This window comes from Arachis ipaensis, chromosome B6, assembly GCF_059453495.1.
Source record: "Arachis ipaensis isolate K30076 ecotype BB chromosome B6, ASM5945349v1, whole genome shotgun sequence".
Classification (NCBI taxonomy): Eukaryota; Viridiplantae; Streptophyta; class Magnoliopsida; order Fabales; family Fabaceae; genus Arachis; species Arachis ipaensis.
The window spans coordinates 136912342-136940097 of NC_142441.1; the positions used below are offsets into that span (position 1 = coordinate 136912342).

General features: G+C 33.0%; 1 protein-coding gene across 1 annotated transcript; it reads right to left on the reverse strand.

Moving 5' to 3' along the window:
• Window positions 1–1408: 1408 nt before the first annotated feature.
• MYB40 (myb domain protein 40) lies at window positions 1409–3670 on the reverse strand. The gene is made up of 3 exons (XM_016352295.3): window positions 3304–3670; window positions 2796–2925; window positions 1409–2121 (listed from the first exon to the last, which is right to left on the reverse strand). Exons 1-3 carry the CDS (start codon window positions 3434–3436, stop codon window positions 1536–1538), a joined length of 849 nt encoding a protein of 282 aa, XP_016207781.1. The 5' UTR covers window positions 3437–3670; the 3' UTR covers window positions 1409–1535.
• Between the last annotated feature and the right edge of the window lie 24086 nt (window positions 3671–27756).

A 27756-nucleotide genomic window follows, 5' to 3' on the forward strand; every position in this document is an offset into this window, starting at 1 on the left:
TGTAATATATTTTTTATATATTCAAAAATCAACATATAATATATTTATTTAGAATATAGATAAATAAATAATTCTTCAAGTATATGAGATATCTGATTTCGATAAAATTTGGTATAAATAATCTTCATTATATATTATTGTGATTCAAGTTAAATCGATAAAGTATATTTTTTTAATAAAATATTATGAGTATCGATATCATTTGTTCTTAATTAAATATTATATATGCATATGACCGAAAAACATGCTCTATAAAAAATTACTAGAAAATAAGAAGCATTTTTCATATATTCATGCATCTCACTAGCTAGTATCGCCTTCATGGGAAGCACTATATTTCGTTGTGGATCTCATGTTCCTTGTTTACTTCCCTTAATTTAGTTTATCACATCACAGGTTCATGTATCTGAAAAGTGTTTGGAACTTGGGATTTAGCATCAATAATTGCGAGTGCTTGGAATGACTCTTCCCCAATCATCAAAATCCAAATGTCGATTAAAGAAATGATTTCTATCTAGACCAAGCTTCCGCATGAATGAATCAATATTATAAAGTTGCACTGTTCATTAATTTGTCACGAGAAATGTTAGGGAGCAGGAACATTTGAGATTTATAATTATTAAATAGTCATTAATAAGACTTTTAATGATATGAGATTAATATGAGATTTTATCCCATAACTCACTTTTTTTTAATAGTTACATGCTGGCCAAAATTTGATAAAATTACTGTCTCTAGACTTTTTCATTTGTCACACATGTTTAATCAGTTATTACTTAAAGGAGGGCCTAACGAATTAAAATATGCTTAATTCGCATAGCGGACAGCAGAAAGAAACAGCTCGAGTTTCATTAGTAATAATTACCTCTTTGAAAGATAATATTTTTGCACATTTATTTCATGTCATCAATTTTTTTTTTTTCACACAACAATTATAATTGTAATACAAGTGAGACGCTCAATAATGATAGCATTGATGAGAAGTGTGACCACCCTTTGGTATAACAGATGTCAAAATGTTTAATAATAAAAAAAATTAATAATAAAAAATAACTATAATTTATTTTATTTAATAATTATTAATTATTATAATAATTAATGAATGTTAAATAAAGTAAATTTTAGTTATTTTTTATCTACTTAATATTATCGAACAAATATATTATTTCGATAATACAAGAAAAATAATAATAAAAAATCTATAATTTAATATTTATTATTTATTTATTACAGAAATAATTAATATAAATATAAAATAAGATAATCTTAAACAGAATATTTGAACTAATTTATTTTGTATTGTCTTGTAATTTTTTTATTATTATTAGTGATACTACAAGTTATTAATTTGGTTAAACAAAGATGCATTTACCAAAATGCAATTTGCATTTAATCTGAAACCATTATCCCATTAACAAAAGGAACAAATCAATGCAGAAAAAGCAAGAAAATGCAAGGATAGAAAGTTGGCAATATTCTTTACATACATGAATATTTCGTAACCCTCTTTTTGAGACCGAATAAAAAAGTAAAGGCTATTGAAGAAACAAATCTTGATCAATGGCATTGAAGCCATCCCATGAGAGAATTGAATCCATACTTTCAATCCATTGCTGTAACAGATTATCCTGATCATCATGGTCATTCTTGGATTCACCCTTAGAAAAGTGACTAGAATAGTTATTATCATCAATAGAAACAGAAGAAGAACTGCAGTGTGAACTAGTAGTAGTAGTGCTGGTGTTATTATTATTATTGATCTCTTGTTTCACCATCCATGATTCCAAGTCGAATTTTGAACACATCATGTCAAAATCGTTCAAAATCTCAGGATTATCATCACCCCAGCAATTCACCTTCTTTTCTTCTCTTTTCGTCTCCTCCTCCATGGATTTAATTTCTTCTTCTGCATTTTCTTGAGGCTTTTGTGAAATAGTTGTCTGTAAGTTGGTGTTGTTATTTTTGTCCTCATCGTCATCGGTTTGTTCTTTCTGTTCAATTTGCTTGTGTGTCACAGGGTCTAATCCAAGGAGCTTCAGCCTCTTCTTGATTCTTGTGTTCCAATGGTTCTTGATCTCGTTGTCTGTCCTCCCAGGAAAATGGGAAGCAATTTTAGACCACCTGATATATTGTTTTGAAATATTAGTAATTATCCAATAATAATTGTTAAGGAAAATATATTTGGAACCCTAAACATCCATAATTTATTGAATTTTTGTATAGATTTTATTTCAATACATAAATTTATTTTCAATGGTAAAAATAAGTTATTTGTATAAAATATTTATTGAAACATAAAATATGAATTTAATTTTGATATATTTATAATATAAGATATTTTATTTATCCAATTATCTAATTATATTTTTTATAATCATTCACACGATTATTAAAAAAATAATTATTTTTACTGACATGACGTTATGTAATTAAATGTACATGTAAACTATTTTCTCTAACAATATATTTAAATTAAAATTTATAAATATAAATTAAAAATGAGTTAAACTACACATGCATTTATAATATATACAAATATAATTTTTTCTGCGCACAACATTTTTTATTTACATTATTTATACTTTTCAATTTTATTGTTGTCAAATACACACTAATTTTATAATTTTCACTCAGCACTCATTTATTAATTAGGATTATACCTATTAATTATCATCTCATAGCAGAGGCTTCTTTATAATCTATTTACATAATTAACATTCCAAATTCATCCTTTTTCTTTTTTTTTTTTTTTTTGAAAACATATAATATAATTCAGAAACGGATAACGTATGTACCTGTTACCAAGACGTGAATGTAGTTGTATAATTTGATCCTCTTCCATTTCTGTGAAGCCACCTCTCTTAAGGTCAGGCCTCAGATAATTAATCCACCTCAATCTACAGCTCTTTCCACATCTTAGCAAACCTTCACCACCATGAAATAATAACATGCATCAAGTTAATTTATTTAGATGTGTTTAATTTTAGTGCACAAATTATGTAAAAAAATTTACACGTCAGACAATTAATCATATTCGTTTTTTAGGATAAACACAATAAAAATAAAAAAAATTAATTTTTTTGACGCGACGAATTGAAGATAAATAATTGAATATACGTGTACATTAAAATTAAATTTCAATTGTCAATGAGTTATAACTCAAATGGCATAGTCTTTCCATACTCAATTAAGAGGTTGTGAGCTCGAATCTCCTATCTTTGGTAAAAAAAAAAAATTAAATTCCAATTAGATATCCTTTAATAATTTCAATGCAAATTTAAAATAGATAACTTTAGTGTGTACCTGCAAGCTTGGGAACCATTCTCCAGCAAAGGATGCCATTGTTGAGGATAAAGTTCATGAGCTTGTGATCTTCTTCAATAGTCCATGGACCTCTCTTTAAACCAACCTTTTCACAACAAGGTTGTCTTCCCATTATTATTTAATTTTTGCCAAGAGAAATAATAGTCAAGACCCAAAGATATATATCACTTGATGATGATGATGAGAGAACTAGCTAGCTTGTAGCAATTGCAAATCAAAGAAATGAAGTGAGAGAACTTATAAAAGGTGCTCAAGATTGAAGCAAAGATGCTGCCAGTTCATTCACACATTTAAAAAAGACTAGGGTGTCTTTTGAGAGGGGATACAAATGATTGCTGGGAAAAGCACTTTGAGTTGAAAGCTATGAAAATTGAAAGCGTGGGAGGGTTGTTACTTATTAATTATTATTATAAAGTGGTGGTCACCCCATTCATCACCACCTTTGTTGAGACAAATACAAAGAGTTATGATTGTTTGACATCATTGTTTTGGTAAACTATATTAATGAAGTTAATTAATTTAGTGATACCAATATATTATACACGTCACCGACCTTTATTTCAATTTGTTATATCTATGTATATTAACTTACTCAATAAAAAAATAACATAATATTTTTGAGAAAATATTAGGATATTAATATTTTAAATTAGTGTAAAAATAAAGTTAATTAGTGTTGTTTTAAATATAAAATAAAAATTAAAAAAAGTGTTGGCCACCTAAAATTTATTACTCATAAAATATAGGAATACTAAACACATTATAAATTAAATATTAGGAAAAAATAGTAAAAGAAAAAAAAAAAAGAAAAGTATATGTGATCACATTTTATTCAAGGTACCCCTCCATCATATATCAAGTCTATGTATAATGAGTCCCAATTCAACCACACCTAATTAAAGAGAAATATTAAAGAAAAAGGAGTTTCCATTTAAATAAAAAGAAAGTTAACGAAAATTAAAGGACCAAAATATGATAGAATCTTGGCGTTGACAAATTATAATGTTTGGTACAATAAATCTCCTATTTTTTTGTAATTTACTACCAGTCCAAGTGAGTTGCAACCTCCATAAAAAGAATAAAAGAGTTTGATGGGATTCCATGGAAGCATGGACCCAAAGAGGCTGGCCTGCTTTGTCGTTGCAGTCAACTCATCATTTTAATCTTTGAGTAGAAGATGCCTTTCCCATAAGTGCCCAATTTACAGGAAATTCCACCGGTGGATATATTCACTTGGGAAAATTGATGAATTTGATGATGAATTAGGTAAGATGTGGTGGTTAATATATACGACACATCAAAACTATAATTGTTAATCAGTTTTTAATATTGAACGTGGGAAAAGGATATGGAAATTAAAACAATTTTATTAGATAATCAATAAAGATATACTTAATAAATAAGTCAATAAATATTTTTAAATTATATTTTATACTAATTAAATATTATTAATTAATAATTATTAATTTTATAAAAATATAAAATTAATAATTATTTAAAATTAATTAAATAAAAATTATTTACCTATACTTTTCTAAATTAAAATATTGGGATAATAAACCAAGTTTTATGTTACAGCACTAAAAGTTACGCAAATTAATTTTATTAGGGAGGAAACGTTAGTGTAGGACACGGATATGGAGAGCAGGAAAGTTTTACCGGACTGTGGTGTCAAGAAGACACTAATCGAATCGTGCGAGTTGTTGAAGGGAATTCGGACCCTTCGATTTTCTGGTCCAAAAGCGGACCATCCAATTTGCCCTTCCCCAAGCCACGTGTCGTTGAATGGATGCTCCCCACAGACGGTGCCCCTTTAACACTACCAAACCGAGTCATTGCATGCGTACCAGGGAATTCACTTTCCCGCCTTCCTTCCCCACCCAGCATACAGAACTTCATCTTCTTCCTCCCTCAATGTTTTGAGTTTCTGCTGTTTGAGGAAAAAAAAATCTAAAATGTCAAGAAAATCAAAACCTAGAAATGTTGATCGTCCGGAATTTCACATTGTAAAATATCTGAGCTATTCTGATTATGTAAGTTTTTTTGTTAAATCCTTTTTATGTTTTCATAATTATATTTTTTATTTTTAGAAATTTAATTATATTTATGGTTGTTAGGAGTTGATTTGAAGAACATATATATGAATTAGTATATAATTTTATTGATAGAAATTTAAAAATAAATGTTTAAATAAGGTGTAAATGTAGTTTGTTCTTGTTTAGAGTTGTTTGTAATATAATAGATTATTAAAAAAATATTAGTTTTTAGAAATTTTTGGAATAATATTAGAAGTTATGGTTAATTGTAGAAATTTAGGAATATATGTTTAAATAATAGTTAGAAATATATATGTTTAAATGTAGTTAATTGTTATTTAGATTCTTTTTTAATAACAGATTAGAAGTAAAAAAAATTAATATTAGAATTTTTTGTAATAATATTAGAAATTATAGTTAAGTGGTTAACTATTCTAATTAAATTTAAAAATTTAGAAATATGTATTTAAATAATAGTTAGATAAGTGGGTTTAAATATAATTAATTCTTGTTTAGAATTTTTTTTTTCAAATATGAATAATTCAGTATTAAATATGACTTGTTTATAAATTTTTGTAATAATATTTGAAATTAGCGTTAACTAGTTAACTGTTATGTTTAATTTTAAGAATTTATGGTTATATGTTTAACTAATGGTTAGCAACATATTTGTTTAAAAATAAGTGATTGTTGTTTAGACTTTTTTTCAATATAATAGATTAGTATTAAAAATGACTTGTTTATAATTTTTTATAATAATTTTAGAAATAATAATTAATTAGTTAACTGTTATAATTAATTCTAAAAATTCTAATTTTAGGATACTTTCGGTGTATATTTTTTTTGGAACAATGTTAATAATTTCAAATAGTAAATTAGGATCTGTAAAGTATAATTTATTGCGATTTTGGTAGAATAACTTGTTTCCTGTTAGCCTTTTAATGTACAGAAGTATGTTATTTTAGTTGAGGTTTTATTATTATTAGTTTATTACATTGGAACATTATTAGTTAGATAGAAAGTGAAAGTATGTATTAGTGACTATTATCTGCAGTAAGTTAGATATAGGCTCTATGTACATTAATTAAAATTAGAGATGAAAATGTCATTACTTAGTAAATCAGATTCAATATAATTATATGTTTTAATTAGATTTTTAAAATTATGTATGATAGTTGTGTAATTTGAATTGTGCTTTTGCTATGCTTTTGTAGGCTTTACGGATGATGACATGTGATCATCCTGTCCCTCCGGATCGGTACAATGAGAGAGTGGAGGAGCATTTACGATCAACTGGGTTTTACCATGTTAGTCAGATTGGAGTAGTTTAATGTCAGAAAGCACTGGTAAATGCTTTAGTGGAAAGGTGGCACCCGGACACACATACCTTTCACCTTCCGGTTGGTGAATGTGCCGTGACACTGGAAGACGTGGCTATGATCTTTGGTCTTCCGACCGACGGCCTTCCAGTGACAGGGATGACTTTGAGTAGTTTTGAAGCCTTAGAGGTGGAGTGTCTGCACCAATTTGGGGTCACACCGAGAAAATCGGATTGTCGAGGAAGCGGCATAAAACTGACGTGGCTACGGGATGTAAAAGAACGGTTACAGTTGACTGATGAAAACAGTATACAGGTGTACGTTAAGTGCCACATCATGTTGTTGATCGGTACGATCTTGTTTGGAGACAAGTCTGGGGCATCTGTCCACTGGAAGTATCTGCCTCTGCTGAGTGATTTTGCTAGTATTGGACAGTACAGTTGGGGATCAGCATGCCTAGCACACCTGTACAGGAGTTTATGCAGGGCATCACGTTTTGAATGTAAGGAAATCGATGGGCCGCTAACACTTCTACTGTGCTGGGCATGGATTTGCCTACCATATCTAGCCCCGGTTCCTAGGGAACCCCGCAGTTTTTCGCTTGCAAACAAGTAACATTATCTTACATTTACCTAGTATCTTCATATTTAGAATCCAATTGTGTTAATGAGATGTGTTACATTAGGTGGCGTAACTGGGAGCGTGGATACCGAGTCTATAGATATCTTAAGCTTGTTCATTTTAGGAAGGCCTTGGATGATCTTCAGGAAGGCCAGGTGTGTTTGCATTAACATTGTATTTGGGTCAGGTCTAGTGATTTAGTTATTTTGATTTTAATTATTTGCTTGCTTTACTGTTACCAGTTTTTTTGGGTTGCATATTCTGTTGATCGTGTTGATCCGGACATAATTCCTGCTGACATCTACATGCACTCGGTGATTTGGAGTGCAATGGTGCCACTGGTATCTTTTGAGTGTATTGAATGGCATGCTACCAACAGGTTTAGACGACAGTTCGGTTTCGTTCAGGGATTTCCTCATCAGGAATGAAATCTAGACCGCGCACACGGAGAAGTCTTAACTGGTCCTAAGAATCTGAACTGGGCCACAGCCACGACTCATTCATTTTGGGTGATGTAGTGGACAAACAGGTATAATCACGTTCTTACTGAGGAACCCATGGCTCCGCAGCAGCCATTAGATACTTATATGTACTAGTACCGTTCAAATTATGGCGATCACTTGAACTTGTGGGATCTTGCGGTCCAAGAGGATCTTGCGGGTGACCAGGTTATGGATGATGATAATGAAGAGCAAGAGCCACAGTCACCGCTGCCTCCACCGCCATCTCCACCTCCACCTCTGCCTCCACCGCCAGAAGAACAACGTCATTCCACAGGCCAATATGTACCTCAGACACAGTTTCCTACGTCGTTCCCGATACATCAGCAGCATTGGGCTATGCCACAGTTTGGCTCATGAGACGGAGGTTCTTTTAGCCAGTTGCTTGGGTTCATGGCCTCAGATGCTGGCCAAGCACAACATGGCCAGCAGGCCGACTTCATGGTGGGTAGGCATTCGTTTGACGCGAGGTATCCATTTCTCACCTACTCGGGTGCTTCTGGAGGATTTATATTTGGTGATTCTAGTCGGAGTGACGGTGGTCGAGGAGTTCTGAATAGTCAAAACCCAAACCGTGTTTCAATGACTCTGATTGAAGAAAATGTTAAGACATTTGAGCATGAGACTGATGAGTACTTAGTGGATGAGCCGGATGACGAGCAAGACGAGAAGGATGGGGACGGGGACACGGAGGAGGAAGAAGACGAGGACATGGACCAGGATGAAGAATCCCGTAATGACACAGGTTCAATATTGCTTTACTTCTTCAGTCAATTGATGTTATCATAGTATCGTTTGTATTGTTGGGTAGGAATGATTAGATTATTTACTTGTTTGGTCAATTGATGATATTATATTCATGAATGTTATGTTGGTTAAGGTTGATTATACTATATACTTGTTTGGTCAATTGATGATATTATATTCATGTATGTTATGTTGATTAATGTTGATTATACTATATACTTGCTTGGTCTGATTGCATTATATACAGGTGACAAAAGTACTCCAGATGAGACAGGGAAAGGATACAATCTCAGGATTTATCCACCGCGTCATAGCGCGAGTCGATACACGCCGTCCGTGTTCAAAAAGGCCGCGAAGAAATGCAAGAACCTTGTGAAGTTTGGAAAGTGGACAGCGAGGAAGTAGTTGTGGTGTAGTTCGTTTTCTCTATGTATCAGTTATCTTTCGTCAAGTATACTTTACCTATTTATGTATGACTAAACTTTCCTAAGTACCAACTAAGTATTGTATGTTTCATTTGAATTTCCTAAATTTCATTAAACAATTATATGTATGATGACTACGCATGTGAATCTTTACTTGGACATAGGTTACAATGGTTCAATTATCATAAAGTACGTTGACACAGGTTACAATGATTCAATTATCATGAAGTACATTGACACAGGTTACAATGATTCAATTCTCATAAGGTACATTGACACAGGTTACTAAGAAAAAATTATCATAAGTTACATTTTTCCAAATATCATATCAATCTACTACGTATTATGGTCAGTACCTGGACCACCTCCCTGACGGCATCTACTACGACTGTGTCCCTCAGCCCCACATTGCCTACATCGCCTCGGACGACGTAACATCTGTGTGTCCATCTCATTCAAGAAGCGCGTCATCCTGGGGCGACCTTTGGAAACGCGTCTCAGATACGGATTCGGTTCGAATCGAGGACCATTATAAGAAGGCCACCTAGTAGGATTCTCGAGTGGCCTAAACCTAGCCTGATAAACGTGTCTAATTTGGTCCATCTTAAAGACGTCATGCACATACACCTGCCAATCTAGTCGTTAATTTGCACAACATGCAAACACATGCCGGCAAGAAATCCGGTCCACTTGGAACTCACCACAGTCACATCATTGACGACAGAGGTCAACAGCATACTCCACTCCACTTGGCATCTCGCGCACTTCAAAGACCTCATTCTGCCTGTCGAAGCAATTAACCTGAATGTTTCCTGATGCAAGCTGATTTGCATGAATTTTGGAGGTTACATGCTCAGAAAAAACATGGCCAGCATTGATCCGAGCCTCCGCCTCGGCTCTTTTCCATGTGAACCCTCATTAAGTCTGTAGAATGTTGCTTTCACAAGTGCAGTGATGGGGAGAATGCGTGTACCTTTCAAGACTGAGTTGATGCATTCCACTAGATTAGTCGTCATGTGACCCCATCGGTAACCACCGTCGAATGCCAACGCATACTGTTCACGGGGTATACGATCTAACCAGTTAGTGTACGCCTCGCCCCGCTCTCTTAAACGCTAGTAACTCACTTCATACTCGTGAACCGTCCTCGAATATCCTGCACAATATCAGATACCAGACAAAAAATAAGGTTCACGAGATTTAAATTAATCGCAGCTATGTTAATAACAAACTTTAAAGAACTTAACGTTACCTATATTGACGACAAGCTTTTGAAGGTATGGTGCCTTGAATTTCCTCAAAAAGTTCGACTCTATGTGCCTGATGCAAAACATGTGAAAAGCTCTAGGAGGTGACCAAGCTCCGTTACTGCGTTCCACAGCCGCATTTATGGACTCATGTCGGTTCGATATAAGTCCGACACCATCCCGAGTCACAACATGTTGACGCAGGTTACTAAGAAAAAAGAGCCACGCATCAGAAGTCTCTCCCTCGACAATAGTAAATGCAATCGGGACGATACTGTTGTTACCATCCTGAGAAACGGCCACTAACAAGCAACCCTTATACTTTCCGTACAAGTGAGTCCGTTCACCTGGACAACTGGCTTACAATGTCTGAATGCTCTAATGCAGGGATAATAGCTCCAGAAGACTCGATGCAATACCCGGATATCAGTTACCAAGTCATCCCCTTGATATGCAGCCACAGTCTCAAAATGTACGACAGCTAATGGCTCCTTATGACACATGGCCTCGAACCATATGGGCAACGCTTCGTACGATGCTTCTCAACCTCCAAATATTTTCTCAATTGACTTTTGCTTAGCCAACCAAGCTTTCCGATAACTGACGGTGTAGTTGAACTTCAACAGCACTTCAGCAATAATTGATTTTATCTTTAATGAGGGGTCAGCCTCAACCAACGGCTTTATGGCTTCTGCAATTGTATTTGAATCCAGCTTCGAATGATCCTGATAAATGGTTGCTCTTGTACAAGTGTGACTGCCGTTGTACCTCCTAATAACCTAACAGTACTTTCTGCTGATCATGCTAACTCTGATAAGCCAATCACACCCTGACCCGTACTGTGTACACTTCGCATAAAATGTCAACGGCTCTGACTCGTACACACGGTAGTCTACACTTCTTCGGAGGGTATATTCCTTCATTGCCTTAATAACAGCTTCCCTAGAACTGAATTCCATCCACACGGCGAATTCACCATCTGCGACAAAAGGAACTTCTACCAGGACGGCAGACATACCATAAGTATCAAATAAACGATTGTGTAATGACCAAAATTAAAAGTAAATCAGTACTGACAACATCAACAATGATATAAATAAGCTTTACATTACGTTATTATCTCAATCTCAATAAAATAAAAACACAAACACCTTAATACATACTGTTAATTAATACAAATTATCTAAATAACTTAAAATATATACTAATCGCCTAAAAAACTAAAAATAAATACTATAACAAATACTCATTAATAAACCCTAATTAACTAAATAACTAAATAAATACAAATTAACTAAATCACTAAAAATAAATAGTAATCGACTAAATAACTAAAGATAAATACTATCACAAATACTAATGAATAAACCCTAATTAATTAAATAACTAAATTAATACAAATTAACTAAATAACTAAAAATAAATACCAATACCCTAAATAACTTCATAAATACCATAATAAATACTTATTAATAAATCCTAATTAACTAAATAACTAAATAAATATAATTTAACTAAATAACTAAAAATAAATACCAATCACCTAAATAATTTCATAAATACTATAATAAATACTTATTAATAAATCCTAATTAACTAAATAACTAAATAAATACATATTAACTAAATAACTAAAAATAAATACCAATCGCCTAAATAACTTCATAAATACTATAATAAATACTTATTAATAAATCCTAATTAACTAAATAACTACATAATTACTGGTTAATAAATACTAATTATTTCAAAATATTTTTATCTTAAACTTCACTAGATAAACTCTTTTACAAATAATAGATTGAGTACCTGCACTCATATAGCCCGGAAACTCTGGAGCATGCATAGCTTCCAAATCCAAAACTCGTATGAAAGATGGCTCCTCAAATGGCACCTCGTTCGCGAGTGCATTTGCTACGTCTGTCACATTCGGAGCCACAGTGTCGTCACCTTACTCTTCATCTCCGTCTGGACCAACAACTTCGTAATTACTTTCGAACTCTTCCTCACTCTCACTATTGTAGTCTTCTCGTAAAATATTTCGGTCGGCCTCAGATTGTTCGAATTCAATGTACAACTCGATGAACGAGATTTGAGCACGACTTTCAATATACATTGAAAACATCTCTTGCATGCTTGCTTCGTCCGTTACATATTTGGTCTGAAATTGAACAAATTCACCAAATACTGGTACATGATATCTGTATAAAATACATGATATTTTTCTTGACATCTCCGAATCTATCTTCTCACAAATCACGCCTTTAAGCTCTTCAAATGAAATTGTGAAGGGAATAACAACATCTAAAGGATCTTCACAAACAAATTTTACTCCTTCAGGCGTCTACAACAAAATCTGATCAAAATAATACACTTTCAAAAGGACTCTATCATCCATTCCTCTCACTCACTTAAACAAAAATAGAAACTTTACCATAAATTTTTTTCCCAACCCAAGTAAACACACACCAGACCCAGAGAAAGAAGAAGAGAAGTCGAACAAGATGAAGAAACTTGGATCTGGTCGGCTGTCTACGGTTTGCATACCTTCACAAGTATATATACACACATAAGTCAGACCAACCGAGTTGTGTAACCTAATTCAAAAATATTATATAATAATGAAAACGGACCGTCCGATTTTATTTACCGTAAATTAAAAAAATATTTCTCATGCACAACTCTGACCCAGCAACTAGTAGAAACAAATTTAAAAAAAAACAACGAAGAAAACGGACCATCCGATTTGATCACGAAGATATCGCACGGTCCGATTTCGTTTATGTGAATTTCATATCCTACAAGCAAAACGGACCCTCCGATTTGCTTACAAAATTTTCAAAACAAAGAACTCGGAGGGTCCGATTTCTTCCTACCAAATTTGAGCCAAAAGTTGTCCCACAATTCAGTGTAGCACCCCCAACTTCTATAACCCGGCACAACACCTTCACCTCCTCCTTAACCAAAAAAATCAGCCTAAAAGTTAAGGTGGGGAGAGAGACTTGCGTTGTTTCCTTGATTCTGAAAAGAAAAAGTAATTATAACGTATAATCAGTTGACGGACTTAAAAAATTTTTGTTTAGTGAACAAAGTATACATAATATAACAATAATTTTTATAATTAAAATCTATTATTATAAATCATAATTAATTTTAGAATTATTTAATTAATAAAATAAAATACTAAAATAATAATTTAAATAATAATATATAATTTAAATTCTATTATTTTAGATTTTATATTTTAAAAAGATTAAATTTATAAATAATTTTTTATTGTTAATATAATTAAATATTTATCTTTTTGTATATATTACTAAAATATTATTTAAAAATTCATCTTCTATATATACGATTAGAAACTGACTCTTTATTATATTTATAGTTGAGAAAATTCTTTCAATTGATATCATTGTTAAAAAAATAAATTTATAATATGTAATAGTGATATTCTTTTAAAATTTTCTTCTAATACTAAGAAAATATATTTAGAAACCTAAATTAATTTATTAATAAATATAACATTATTTAATTATTTTTTACTAAATATTTAAAATTAAATTTTATATATTTATAAATGATTAAATCAAATACAACATACTAATTCAAAAACATTGTAGACTTGTAGTTGTGGAGAGTTCAATAATATTATGTTCTTATGGTTATGGGGTCAAATTTATTTGTATAGTAAGAACAAATAAAATTTATTACTAAATATTATTTAAAAATTTTCTAAAATTTAATGGGAGCACTGATGCATGAGCATCTTAAGTATTTTTTTATTAGCATTTTTTATAAAAAAAATTATGACTTTTGTTTGGTAATTATATAATTTTTAAGGCTATTTTATTAGTATTTTGATTTTCTTGGTTTCATGATTCTCGTAGAAAAATGTTAAAAAAAAGAGAAGAAAAAGCACATGGAGGAACCAAAAATTGAAGACAAGTGCAAAGAAAATTCGTGAAAGTTGTCAACTCTGACCTCCTCACACTCCAACGAGCATAACTTAAGATGTAGAGATCCAAATAACGTGATTCTAGTAGCATTAAAAAACTAACTTCCAGAACTTTCCAACGATATATAATAATTTATGCTTGCTCTCTCGCATAACGGCGCTAAACTCCCTGATATTAGCGTCCAGCGCCAAACTAGAGGTGTTCAAAAAATAACCAAAATATTGTTAACCGGTTAAAAAACCATAACCACATTTTGGTTAACCAGTTTAATAAAACAATTTAAAAACCATATCCATATTTTTTAGAATTGGTTAACCAAAACCAAATTAAAAAAACTGATTTTTAACCGGTTAACCAAATTAAAACTAAAACCTAAATCAAAACCTAATTTCAAATTCACTCTTCGTCTTCGATACTTCGACAAAACCCAATTCTCCAGTCCGCCGCCGTCAACAGTTCTCCTCCTCCGCCTCTCGCCGGAGCTCGCTGGTGGCTCGTCGAACCTTTACCTCTTCGAGTCTTCACTTTGATTTGCGACTCTATCTCTCTACCTCGACCTCCCATTCGCGACTCTGTCTTCACTTTGATTCGCCTGAGTAACTCTCTTTTTCGGTTCTCTTCTTCTTTCGTCGGTGGCTCGCCGGAGTTCATCAATTGAGGTAAACCCCCTCCTTGCCCTTGGTTCTGAGTTCTGAGTTGGATTTGTTATCTGAGTTTTTTCTATTTTGTTGATTTGTTCTGTTTTGTTTCTTCATTAGTATACTTCTGACTTCTTCATTTTAATGGATTGAAAATGTGCAGATTTTAAATCTCTCACTATTGAACTCTTCATTTCAATGGATCCTACTGTAAGTTTCTTCTTCATTGTGGTTCACTTTTTGATTTGTTAAAACTTAATTAATTTGTATGAATTGAATGGAGAATTGTTGTTCTAATTATCTGTCTCATTGAATGGAGAATTGTTGTTCTGGATGCTGCATTATGCTGTGTTTCTGCACCATTAAACTATAAATTGAATGAAGAATTGTTGTTCTAATTATATGTCTCATCATGCATTATTCACTCTATTGCAACTTTACAGCTGCAAATTTCTTCGCTGGGCAACAATTTTTATTCTAATCTTAGAAGCATAATAACTAAACTTTTAGCATTCATTTCACAGAACCTGGAATATAATGGTCTTTTCTAATAACAAAAAAAATATTGTATAGAAAGTAGAACTAATGAACTCAAGTTCTTTCAGATATACTAATTTCTTAATCTAAAGTTAATTAGCTCAAAATTCCAACAAAGTTTCCATCAGCTTGTATAAAAAATAATTTGTGATCAGGTTAAGATTTTCATTACTAAATTTTCATCATTTTAGTTTGATGGGAGACTTTGACACCTTTTGCTAGTATTCTAGAAAGTTGAATTCCTGCTAGGTATGATAAGCTACACTTCTATTCATGGGGAAAACACTTGATATGCTTTCATTTTTTATTCATTCCTTTTAATATGCTTTCATTTTTAAATATAAATAGGTATTAATCCTTATTGATTAGGTCAGCTATTAGAACATGATTAGGTCAGCTATTAGATTTTAATCCTTATAGGAACAATACAGGTTGCTTCTATTTTGCTTAATAATGATATACTTTGGATGTGCTTCTAGCAATTATTTTAGGAAGGATCAGTATTTGTATGCTTAAATCAGTTACTTTGTTGTAATTAAAAGTTCTAATACAAAGTGAAGATAAAACAATTTTCTATTCTTTTATCTTTTTTTTATGCGATCATTCCCAATAATTAGTTATATATAAAATCTATCGAAAGCAAAAGCAAGTAATTTTGGTTCCAGACCTCTGTTTTGACTGTTGTTAAACTCTATATTTATATTTAATTGTGTTGGTTCTGTTTTATCTATGGAAAAAAGGCAACAGAGAATGCATTTTTATTCATTTTTCAAATTATTTTTCAAATTATTTTAAAATTTATAATTATAGTTTTTTTTGTGTGCATATTTAATTTTATCAGAGGACATTACTTGTTCAGTGGGTCCAGGTTCAATTGCGCTTGAGGATGACTAGAAAGTCTTGATTGTTTGTTTTATAAGTGGTGAAGAGGTTAGACTTACTAAGTTAATTGTTGATGGTGGTAGCTTTCCCTAGATAAGAATTTTGGGTTCTTCTCTTTGATGCTCATTCTTTGCTGCTTCTTTTAGTCTTGCAATATATGATAATCTTGTCAAAAATTTATGTCCACTAATCTATGATGTTATACACCTTATCTTGTCCACATTTCTAGCTGTAATTCCTGAATTTAGGTATTGTTTGCATTTTTCTTTGTGTATGCACTTTGTGCAAGTTGACCCAGAAATGATTCTCATCATTAATCATGACAGATTAAACAGGGAATGCTCTTGAGACCATTCTTTTTCTTTTATCACCCTATTAGCCTGTTTTACCAACTATTTTTCTACCCAATATTTAATGTTTCACTTCCATTATCTTTAGTAGGTGTATGTGATAAGTATTGCCACCAAAAGTTTAGAAAAGTAATTATAATTTATAATGGAAGGAATTTTATTATTTACAAATGTTATTTGTATTATTTAGAAAGAAAAAAAAATAATTTTTAGATTAAAAAAAACAATTTAAAAGAAAAAAGGTAAAAAATTTGGGTTTTTATATGTAAAAAAATTTTTAGTATAAAAACCAATTTTTTAGTGTAAAAATTGGTTTTTTGATATATAAAACCGGTTTTCAGTGTTAAAACCAATTTTTTGATATAAAAATCGGTTTTTTATATAAAAACCGGTTTTTTGTATAAAACCGGTTTTTCTATATAAAAATTGGTTTTCCTATATAAAAACCGGTTATTTTTTCAAAACCAGTTTTTATTTTAATAACCGATTAAAAACCGATTTTGAATTTTACTAACCGGTTAATAATCGGTTTTATCATATGAAATCAATTTGGTTAATTCACTACTACTATATTTTTGGTTAACCAAAAAACTGGTTTGGTTTTTGGATTAACCAAACCATGAACACCCCTACGCCAAACTGCATCTAACATTGCAATTCTTCTTAGGAGACTTGTGGCTATATGGGAAAGAATTGCATCAGAAGTGGCGTTTAGCGCAAAAATTGCATAGAAGTGGCGTTTAGTGCCACTTTCCAACCCAAGCCCATAAATTGTTGATTTTAAAGCGTCGTTTTGGCCTCTCTCAGGAGAAACTTTCTCTTTCGTCTTTCATTCTTTTTAGTTTTAGGTTTTACACATTAAATTTAGGATTTCAATTTTTTGCACTATGGGAAACTAAACTTCCATTGTTAACGTAACACACTACCACACTTAATTTTACGCTTAAGACGTAGAACAGAGGTGGTGTGGTATTACAACCTCTAAAATAAAATGTGTACATATAATAACAGAAGGATTATAATATACTAGGAGCCTTGAAGAATAGAGGAAATAAAATTCGCGAAATAAAAGCGCAATGCTTAAGTAACGTGTTATCCTGCATACTAAGAAAGCTATAGCTGTTAAGTATAGAGTAACCAAAATAAGGAACAGAGGGTCAAAGATACAAAGTAACAAGCTCCTAACTCAGTCCGCGAAGTCAAGACTGGCCGGAGAAGACACACACACACACACACACACACACACACACACACACACACACACACACACACACACACACACATATATATATATACATATCCAAAACCCAAATGTACATAAAAAAAATCATGTCCCTCCATAAACCTCTAAGAGGATCAAAAAGAATAAGTTATGCGGAGAGGAAGCTAAGTACAAATATATATACATCACTGTACAACAAAATAACCCAGTAACTATTTCGCTTCAGGAGTCCAGACGCCTAACGAGATGCCTTTCGACTTGCATCTGAAAAATAACAACATAGTATGGGGTGAGAACCAGAGGTTCTCAGTATGATAAAGGTGTCACACACATAATATATAAGGTCTTGGGAATGCCAGAGGCAGTCCTAGAACGTCGACACTCAGATTTTAGAGCTTAAAGTATTAAACAGAAACCATAAAAGGTGGTTTTCTAAGAGTATCTAAGCCTAACTTAACTTAATCTTAAGTCTAAGTCCCATATTGCCATTCCTCCATATCTCCATCTCCGTCAGCATATCACAGTCAAATAAACAGATAAAGGAAAGCACAAAAAGGGTACAAATACTGCAGGTAACAAATATACATTTAACATGGCAAGTTCACTTAGGCACACCCAGTTAATGCACAAACAAGTAATTCAAGAAGTATGCATATGATGCAAGCCTTTTCTATGGCTGATGAGGCTCATCTATTGGTTATCCAGCCAATCCGACAAGTCCGAAAACCTTAGACTGTCCCTCGACGTGCATCCCCAAGAGTCTATGCATAGCTTTTTCTCAAATAATCAATATTGCTCAATGGGGGTTAACATTTCCGGAAATTTATAAGTGCCCGGTCACCCTTACGTCGTAGGGTCAACAGAGTATCGAGTTTTCAACCTGGTACACGTGGTGGCAAGCCACGGTACTTTATCCAGAGAATTTCGTATCTCAGATCGTTTAATCATTCAAGCCAAGTATCATACATGATTATTGGTAACATTTAATAGTCAATTCATCACTTTTCAGCTTTACTTCATCTCCAAGTTATCCCCACTTTCTAACTTCATCTGAATATCAGGTTTAATACTATTATTAATGACTAAAGGAACAAAAATAGAGGTTTAGAGATTTGAAATACAGTTTAAAACGTTGGAAACCATGTTTGCTGAAATAGGGGCCACGCGTACGCGTAGATATGCTTGATAGCTCCTTACGCGTACGCATAGGGCTAGACATGTACGCATCACCAAAATTTCATGTCATGCGTACGTGTGGGTGCACGTTCTTTAAAAAAAAGAATCAGTAGCATAGCTGCAGAATGGTAGTAAAAGACAGTTTTTAAGTACAATTTTCCAACAACCATAACTTCTTCAATTTAAAATATTTTTCTCCCGTTCTTTGAATGCCATAAACTTCACGAACCCAATTTTTACTTTAAAACAATTTGGGAGAAAATTGAGGATCCGAAAGCCAAGTTATGCCTCGCCGAAGTTTGGCCAAAAACTAACTTTTGTAAACCCACAAAACCTCTTTCCCATTCAACACAATTTCCATGTTACCAATACAATAACCTGCACATGCTAACTCCAAAAGTCCTTCTTTCTCAACACAACATCCACCATGAGAATCACACTTCATACCAACAATAATTACACATACACATGCCTAATCCACCAACCACAATTACATGTACACATGCCAAATCCCATGACCAAACCATAGCTCATAAATCACATACTTGCATTCTCAAATCAATGATTAACAATTTACCAATCCTTCAACTATTCAGTAGCATATCAATCCACATTTAAAAAACAAGATACTAATCCACAATGTATACATACGTTCCAACTTATCCTATGATCATCTAGCCTAAGTTTTCACAGAACATTATATATTAAATGCAAGAAACCTAAACCATACCTTGGCCGATTTCCACGTAGCGACCAAAGCAATTTAATTAAAACCAAGACAGCCCCTCAAAAGCTCAATAAACTCTAGGCTCAGCTTCCTCCAAGTTTCAATATTCACAATTTCAAGCTCCAATTATTTATTCACAACCTAATACACATTTATAACACATATATACCCAATTTAATACCCAAAACATAAATTCAGCAAAATTAAAATGGAATTATGATACCCTCACCTTACCCAAGCTTCACATAAGTAAGAGTAAACGTTTTCCTCAAGCTAATTGGATCCTAAAACATTAAAGAGTAAAGAAATTCAATATCTCCACTTAATTTTCTAAAATTGGGGAAAGAAGTGGCTGAGAACAATAAAGCGAGTTACGTATAAAATTGTTCTGGTAAAAATGTAGAGCTCGACGCGGTGGACGCGTGGTCACAAACGGTGCGGCGATCGGAGTTCAGACGAAGGAGCTACGGCAAATTGAATTTTGCCGTAAGGGTTCGGCGTTTCTTTTCTCCCCCTGGAGCTTCAGCGTCGTTCAGCTGAAATGAGGAAGAGAAGGGCATTGGGCTCATTTAAAAGGCTGGCCCGGTTGGGCCCACGGCTCGATTTGGGTCCGGTTCAACCAGTTCGATCCGCTTGGTCTAATCTTGGACCGATTTTTTTGAAATTAGTGTCAAAATTCTCGTTTCGATGAGCTCTATCCTAATTTAATATTATATTCGCATTTCTAATCTTCTTTATTAAAAACTAATTTATCGACTAATTATTTACTAATTTAACAGGGTTTACAGTTAAGATTAGGAGCTCTATTTATTTTGATGGATTAGTATTATTATTCTTTTATTTTGATTAATGCATTGATTTTTATTCAAGAATTGGTTTCATTTTTCATCCTAAGGATTAGAGTATATTGAAAAATAACCTTAATCTAAATTGAATCCCTTTGAATATTGAAAAAGTTAAATCATTTGAATTAGGCTTGAAATCTTTTTCTCATAATTTTTTAATTATCTAGATTTAATATGATACATGACATATCATCGGATTATTTTTGGATTCTTAAGAATTGTGTGGTCTTTAAACCAGAGTTCGTACTCAACATTTTAGCATAATTAATTGATCAAGGAATTGACAGTTGATTAGATTAGAAGAAATTGAATTGCTAAGGAATTGGAATTCAATTACTTAGGGTTTGTCATGAATTAAATCCTTCCATAATCAAGGTAGATGACAATAATTGTTGGTTCTAAAATTTAAATATCTTTGATACCTTAATTATTTTTATCATATTTCTTACCCAATTTTAGTTTGTTCTTGTTTAATTTTCTACTTTCATGTTATTTACTATTGAAACTCTTATTTTTTATTGTCTAACTAGAATAATTAATTGACCATGCATTGTTTGCTTAATCCGATAATTCTCATGAAAACGATAACCCACTCTCGTGGTATTACTTGATACGATTTGGTACACTTGTCGATAGTTTGTGGTTTGTAAATTTCGCATCAAGTTTTTGATGTCGTTGTTAGGGATTAATTGTGATTAACAAACTATTGGTTAATTGATTACCTAAATTAGATATTTGTTTCTTTTTTCTGTTTTTTTTTTCTATTTCAAAAAAAAAATAAAAACTAAAAAACTAAAAATAAATAAAAAATTAAAAAATATTTATTTCTATTCTTCTTTTCTTCTCTTTTTACCACATGGTCCATTTGATTCAATTTTGTATTTTGTGGTAAGAAAAATAATGGAGAGAGATCACATGAGTTACTACTCAAACTCAAGGAATGATTCATAGTACTGTGACTAGAGAAACTATCCGGATTTTAGTTAGAAAAGTTAAGACTAAGGAAACTTCAGTATTCTATATTCCATCTATCAAGAATCATCATCTCTTTATTCATACTAAGAACCATCAACTCTCTATTCATATCAAGAATTATCCTTTCTTTATTCTTATCAAAAACCATCATCTCTGGAGCTAGCCTTTGAAATAGCCTTAGCAAAAATCTCCAAAAAAACAAATAGCTTCGTGCAAGAAACCAAGGCCTCCATCAAAAACTTGGAAGTTCAAATGGGTCAATTAGCTAGACAAGTTGTCGAGAGACCTACCAATACATTCCTCAGTGACACAATTCTAAATCCAAGAGAAGAATGCAAAGTTATCAATTTGAAGAGTGAAAAAGTGTTGAGCAAAAAGAATGAAAATCAAATTGAAGCTACAAAGAAGGAGTTAGAAGTGCAAGAGAAAATCAAGAAGTTCCTGTACCAATTGAAATTTCAGTAAAAAAGAAAGTAGTGGAGGAATAGCCTAGGATTTCATATCCTCAAAAGCTACAAAAAAAAAATGACAAAGGAACAAGTAATTTCTTTTCTAAGAGAAGCAATGCAAGATCTTATGAAAAAACGTGAGGAAATCAAGCAAAGGAGTTTATACTCCAATGAACTAGAGAACTCTCCACCCTCACACATGAAAGAAGAGGAAGATGCATAAACAAAGGAGGAAGTCATGCACACTCTATGCTTGCACATTCCAATAATTAAGGAGGAAGTCATACAAGTCCCTTTAAATCTACGCATGCAAGTTTTCGAAAAGAAAAATCTGAACGCACCACCCACATTTGAATTGAAGTCTTCTCTCCCAATACTTGAATATGCTTTATTCGGTCCTAGTGAATTAGAGAGTTGTATGGGAGTTAATTTTTGGTGAGTATTTTTTTTTTTCATGTTTACTGAAGTCATTTTTTTTAAGCAATTGAAAAAAATAAAAAAAAATTCAAAACCCAGCCGTAAAAAAAAAAAACTATTAAAAATGTGAAAAAAATATTAAAAAGAAAAATAAAAGAAGAGAAAGAAGGAGTACCGAAAAAAACTATAATATATTGGATATGCCCCTTAATGAATCGTGCTAATTATAATCAGACCCAAAGTTTATAGCAATAAAGTAGGGGTTTGGTATAATCTTATTCTAAGCATTGAATCCAAATCAACTGTTTGCTAATTTGATGGCAGAATCATAAGCGTGAGACTAGAATTTACAAAGAATATTCCAGTACATGAACCAAACAAGCTAAGGTACCGAAACTAAACTAGCTTTAATTTGTTTCTCTTTAAATTTGCTCTTTGTTTTGTGCCATAGGGGATGTATGTACACATATGAAATCTTATAGAAAATGCAATATAATCTATACTCTTGTGTGGCACTACTATTATTATAATGAACATGCGAAGTGCATAGAAAGGTCAATTATTAGTTGAAATTTCAAAGGTGACAAGTGAATAGTTTAAACTTCAAATTTTCTGCTTGATTATTTCACTTAATAACGTGTTGTTTCAATGTACAAAGTACTCACGGTATGTTTTAGCTATTTCAATCACCAGAAGTTGACGTTCATCGAGGGCTTTGAACTTTGCAAAAAGTCAACCACTGTCCAATAATTTCATCCAGTGTGTTTAGATGAATCATTTGAAGAAGAAAACATAATTCATAGATTAAATTACTTTATATCAAGAAAACGTGTCAAATTTTACAAAACTTTAATGAGGAATTTTAATTACTCAAAATATACAGGAGATTCTAATTTCCTATAGAGTGGAAATTTCAATTCTTTCTTCTCTCTATTTTATTTAATTAAATGGGGCAAATATTTTTTCTTAAAAAAATATTCTTCATACAAATAACTGAAATACGTAACTTTTTAACTAAAGAAAATTTAATTCAAGCATTTTAATTTCTATGCATTTAAATTCTTTGAAATTTAAAAATAGCTATATATACAAACACAAATCATATATAATACTCTAAATTCAATTTAAATTATTTAAATCCTCTAATTTAGTACTTATTGCTTAGGATTAATTTTTTCATAATTAGATGAAATGAAGAGAGCTTATACAATTATAAAACTCTTAATCATTAGATAAGGACAACTTCTAACAAATTATGTAGGTACAATCATTTTGTATTTTTGTTAACTTCATGAACAATAATAATCATGCACCATGGCTTTAATATATAAGTTTTAATTAATATTGCTCTTATATATGTGATGTTAATATCGAAACAAAGAAGCAAAGCTGATCCATCTTTTTTTTTTCTTTTAATGAAATTTAACGAAGATGAATAGATCTAATTTTTTTAAGACATCAAAAAATTAAGTACTTTAATTTGATCTCTATTTTAAATATTAATTTAATGAGAAGTGTTAAGTTATAGATTGATTTTAGATTTTATAAATGATGACAAATATTATTTGAAGTGAAAGTCCAAATTGGTTTAATGCGTGTGCTAAGTGATGCAGGTCCATTTTTATAAGTTGCTTCAGTCCAAGTTAGTATTACTTCAACAACTTAATATGCCATAACTCTAACACTCAAACCCATTACTTGCTAATGAACAAATCGGTTTCCATGAGCCCAGAGAAAAAAGCACCGAATAAACTAGTGGAAACAAAAAGAAAAAAAAAAGCAAGAAGGACATTTGGCATCACATATAGACAGCTGTAACATCAAGACAAATACAAGGACAGTTGGTCACTCTCATTACAAGGACATCAACAAAAGCACAATTCAGAATGTGGAGTAAAACACAAACTTGCACAATAGAGCAGCTCCTCAAACAGCAGAGGTAATAGAGTAGAGGGAGAAAGAAATGCATGCCAAGAAAAAAAGCAAATCCAAGGACAACAGAGGTGGTGGAGTGGTTCTTCGACAAGCAGTGGTAGTGGAGCAGAATGGAGCAAGGACTGCATGCCAGCAGAGACAGCTCCAACGGGATTGAGGTACAAGGAATTAGAAGAGGCAAATTGAAAAGTAAGCTGAAAAATATAAGAGGCATCAGTTCAACATTTGAAGACAAGAAAAAGAGAGCAAATTCAGAGCATCATCTATTCACACTTGAGCTGAATTCTTTTTCTTCTACTAGTATTTAATTTCTGATTTTCTTTGTTATGCCTATCTTGTGTCATCTTTTGTATTGAAAAAAAGGCTAAATATGTGAGGTAAGAGTGATACATGAAAGAGCCACTGAATTACTGTGTAATTGAGTTGTTGAACTAAGATTAGTTCTCCTTGCCAAGTTGGGTTAGCACTTGGTGAGTTTGAATCTGTTTAGTTTCCCCTTTCAAGTTGGGACAGCACTTTGGGTAGCTGAACTTTGGTGAAGAAAGCTTAATGGTAGATATTAGTTAAATTAGGTTGTAATTCAATAGTATTGGTGATTGTAATAAGTGGATTATAGTAAAAAAATTTACCATGGTCGTGGTGGAGATTGGACGTACGATTCATCGCACTTAGAATCCGAACCAGGATACATGCTGGCCTCTTTCTCTTCTTCCCTTCTCTGTTTCTTATTTGCACATGAGACAAAATGAAAAAATCTCCTGCATATTTAGCTTTCGCAAAAATAGAGCTTGAAACGTTAATTTTTTTAGCCAACTTGATCAAACCCCCCTTTTCAAGCAGTTCCATCAATTGGTATCAGGAGCAAGGTCTCAAGGAGTCAAGCTTCACAGCTTGGAGTAAATATCCATGGCCAACAATATGGATCCTAACATTATGGCATTCACACTTATTGAAGGGCAACCAAATAATAGACCTTCCTACTTCAATGGCAGCAACTATTCCTATTGGAAAAAGAGAATGAGAATTTTCGTGCAGTCAATGTACTACAACATTTGGAAGATTATTCTCAATGGACCAGATGTTCGAACTAAGCAAAATGCTGATGGAAAAGTTGTAGCAAAAGAAGATAAAAAGTGGACAGAGGAAGAAAAGAAGAAGGTTGAACTCAATGCAAAGGCAATCAACCTAATGCACTGCACAATCTGTAACACCCTAATTACCCTAAGCTTTACCTCTAGCCGTAAAGGAAAGGTTAATCAAAGGTTACGACAATTCTAAGGCTTATACATATATATAGAAAGAAATAATATATTCTAAAAGCCCGATGAAGAATTAAGCTCAAAGGCAGAATTACCAAAGCGCGAAACGTTCACACAAAGCTAACGCATAAGATACAAGGTATAGATGCAAAAGAATAGAACATATATAGATATAAGGGTATAATAATCATAGGGAACTAGCCGCAGCTTGCAGAGTTTAAGCCGACTAGTTGCAAACAGAAAAATACAGAGTTTTGGAGTTAAAACAACTTGTACAACTTATCTCTCAAGTAAGCCTCTAAGGCCATAAAGATAAATATACAAAGAGATGTGAGAGTAACTATAACAAAGTAAAATAGAAATAAACCAAGGAGGAACCATACTCCACTCTGTCACCATATCCGCAATCTCACCGAAGTGGATTTGTAACCTGCGTCTGAAAATAATAACAAAGTTTGGAATGAGAACCGGAGGTTCTCAATATGGTAACAGTGCCCAATATGTAAGATATAAGGCTTCGGGACGCCGAAGGCAATCCTAGAACTTCACATCAATTACGGATATTCAAGCTTAGAATAAAATAAATAAATAAATAAACTTAAACCATAAACCGGGTTATCTAAACTTAGGAAAAAGTCTAACTAATACTAATCACACCGCTGTATCCCACAGCCTTCGCCAACCTAACCTCCATGCGATCTCATCGCCACCGCCTACCTAACCTCCTCAGCCCCAGACAATCACAATTAATGCAAACAAGTAATACACAGGTAATAATCATATATCACAATTAATTCAAGAAGCAAGTAGGCATATTATACAATTAGGCAAACTCAAGTAATCAAAGCAAACAAGCACATAAAAGATGCATATGATGAATGCCTGTCCTATTAGCTCGTGATATCACTTGTCGGTCCTTAAATGCCAACCCGACACATCCTCTCGGATGTAGCCTTTTCTGCCATGCCAGAGATATAGTGCCCTGCACACTCATACAGCAGCGAATCTGCTACGTCAGAGATATAGTGCCCTGCACACTCATGTAGTAGGGAGTCTACTACGCCAGGGATATAGGTCCCGCGCACTTCCTGCAGCAGAGAAGGAACCAACCACAACAAATCATGCAGCAGAACAATCTGCCACGCCGGGGATATATACCCCGCACACTCTCAACATTCAACAAATCATGCGACAAAAACATCTGCCACGTCGGAGATATAGGCTCCGCACACTCTCAACAACATCTACTCATGCAGCAGAGAAATCTGCTATGCCAGGGATATAGGCCCTGCACACTCTCAACAACCATTCGTCATGTAGCAGAACAATCTGCTACGCCGGAGATATAGGCTCCACACACTCTCATATATTCCAATCATTTCCTCATCATTACTTTCCAAGTTCTCAACTCATCACAACCATCATCGATTCATAATTCTCCATTCCGAACTCATCAGTTCATCAATTTCTCAATTCATTGTCAGTACTCACCAAGTTCACTACTCTTCTTTCTCTTTCAACCAAACTCATCAGCAATACACCAGAAACCTAAACCTCCGTTTGCTAACTTTTCAAAGTAAACCCAAATAAAACCACCCAAGACCTTCTCCATGTTTAAAATCCAAAAAAAGGCCAAAAAGTCTTAAATAGGTGTCACAGAAGTTTACAAGCTTGTTGGGAAGGTGAAATAGTTGAAAACAAAGTTTAAGTTTGAAAAATAAGGCGTGTGCGTACGCACAGGGGTGTGCGCGCGCACGCCCAAGAGAAGTTTCAAAACGTGTGCGTACGCATAGAGGTGTGTGTACGCACATATGCAAAATTTCACAATTCTGATCGCTCGCACAAGCTGTGCTAGCGCCCTCAACAGACTGACCTTCCCAACGTGTGCGTGCGCACAGGGCTGTGCGTACGAACAGGTTGTAAATCTTCATTGGTTGTGCCCACACACAGGCTGTGCTAGCGCTCTAAACAGGAAGCCTTCCCCTGCATGTGCGTATGCACAAGGCTGTGCGTGCGCATAGGTTTAAATTTTCGCAGGGTTGTGCGTGCGCACATAACAGAAATCACAAAATTCTGCAACTTTACAGAATTTCAGATTTTGACACCAAACTTTGAATGATCATAACTTCCTCTACAAAAATCCAAATTTTATAAAGTTTATATCAATTT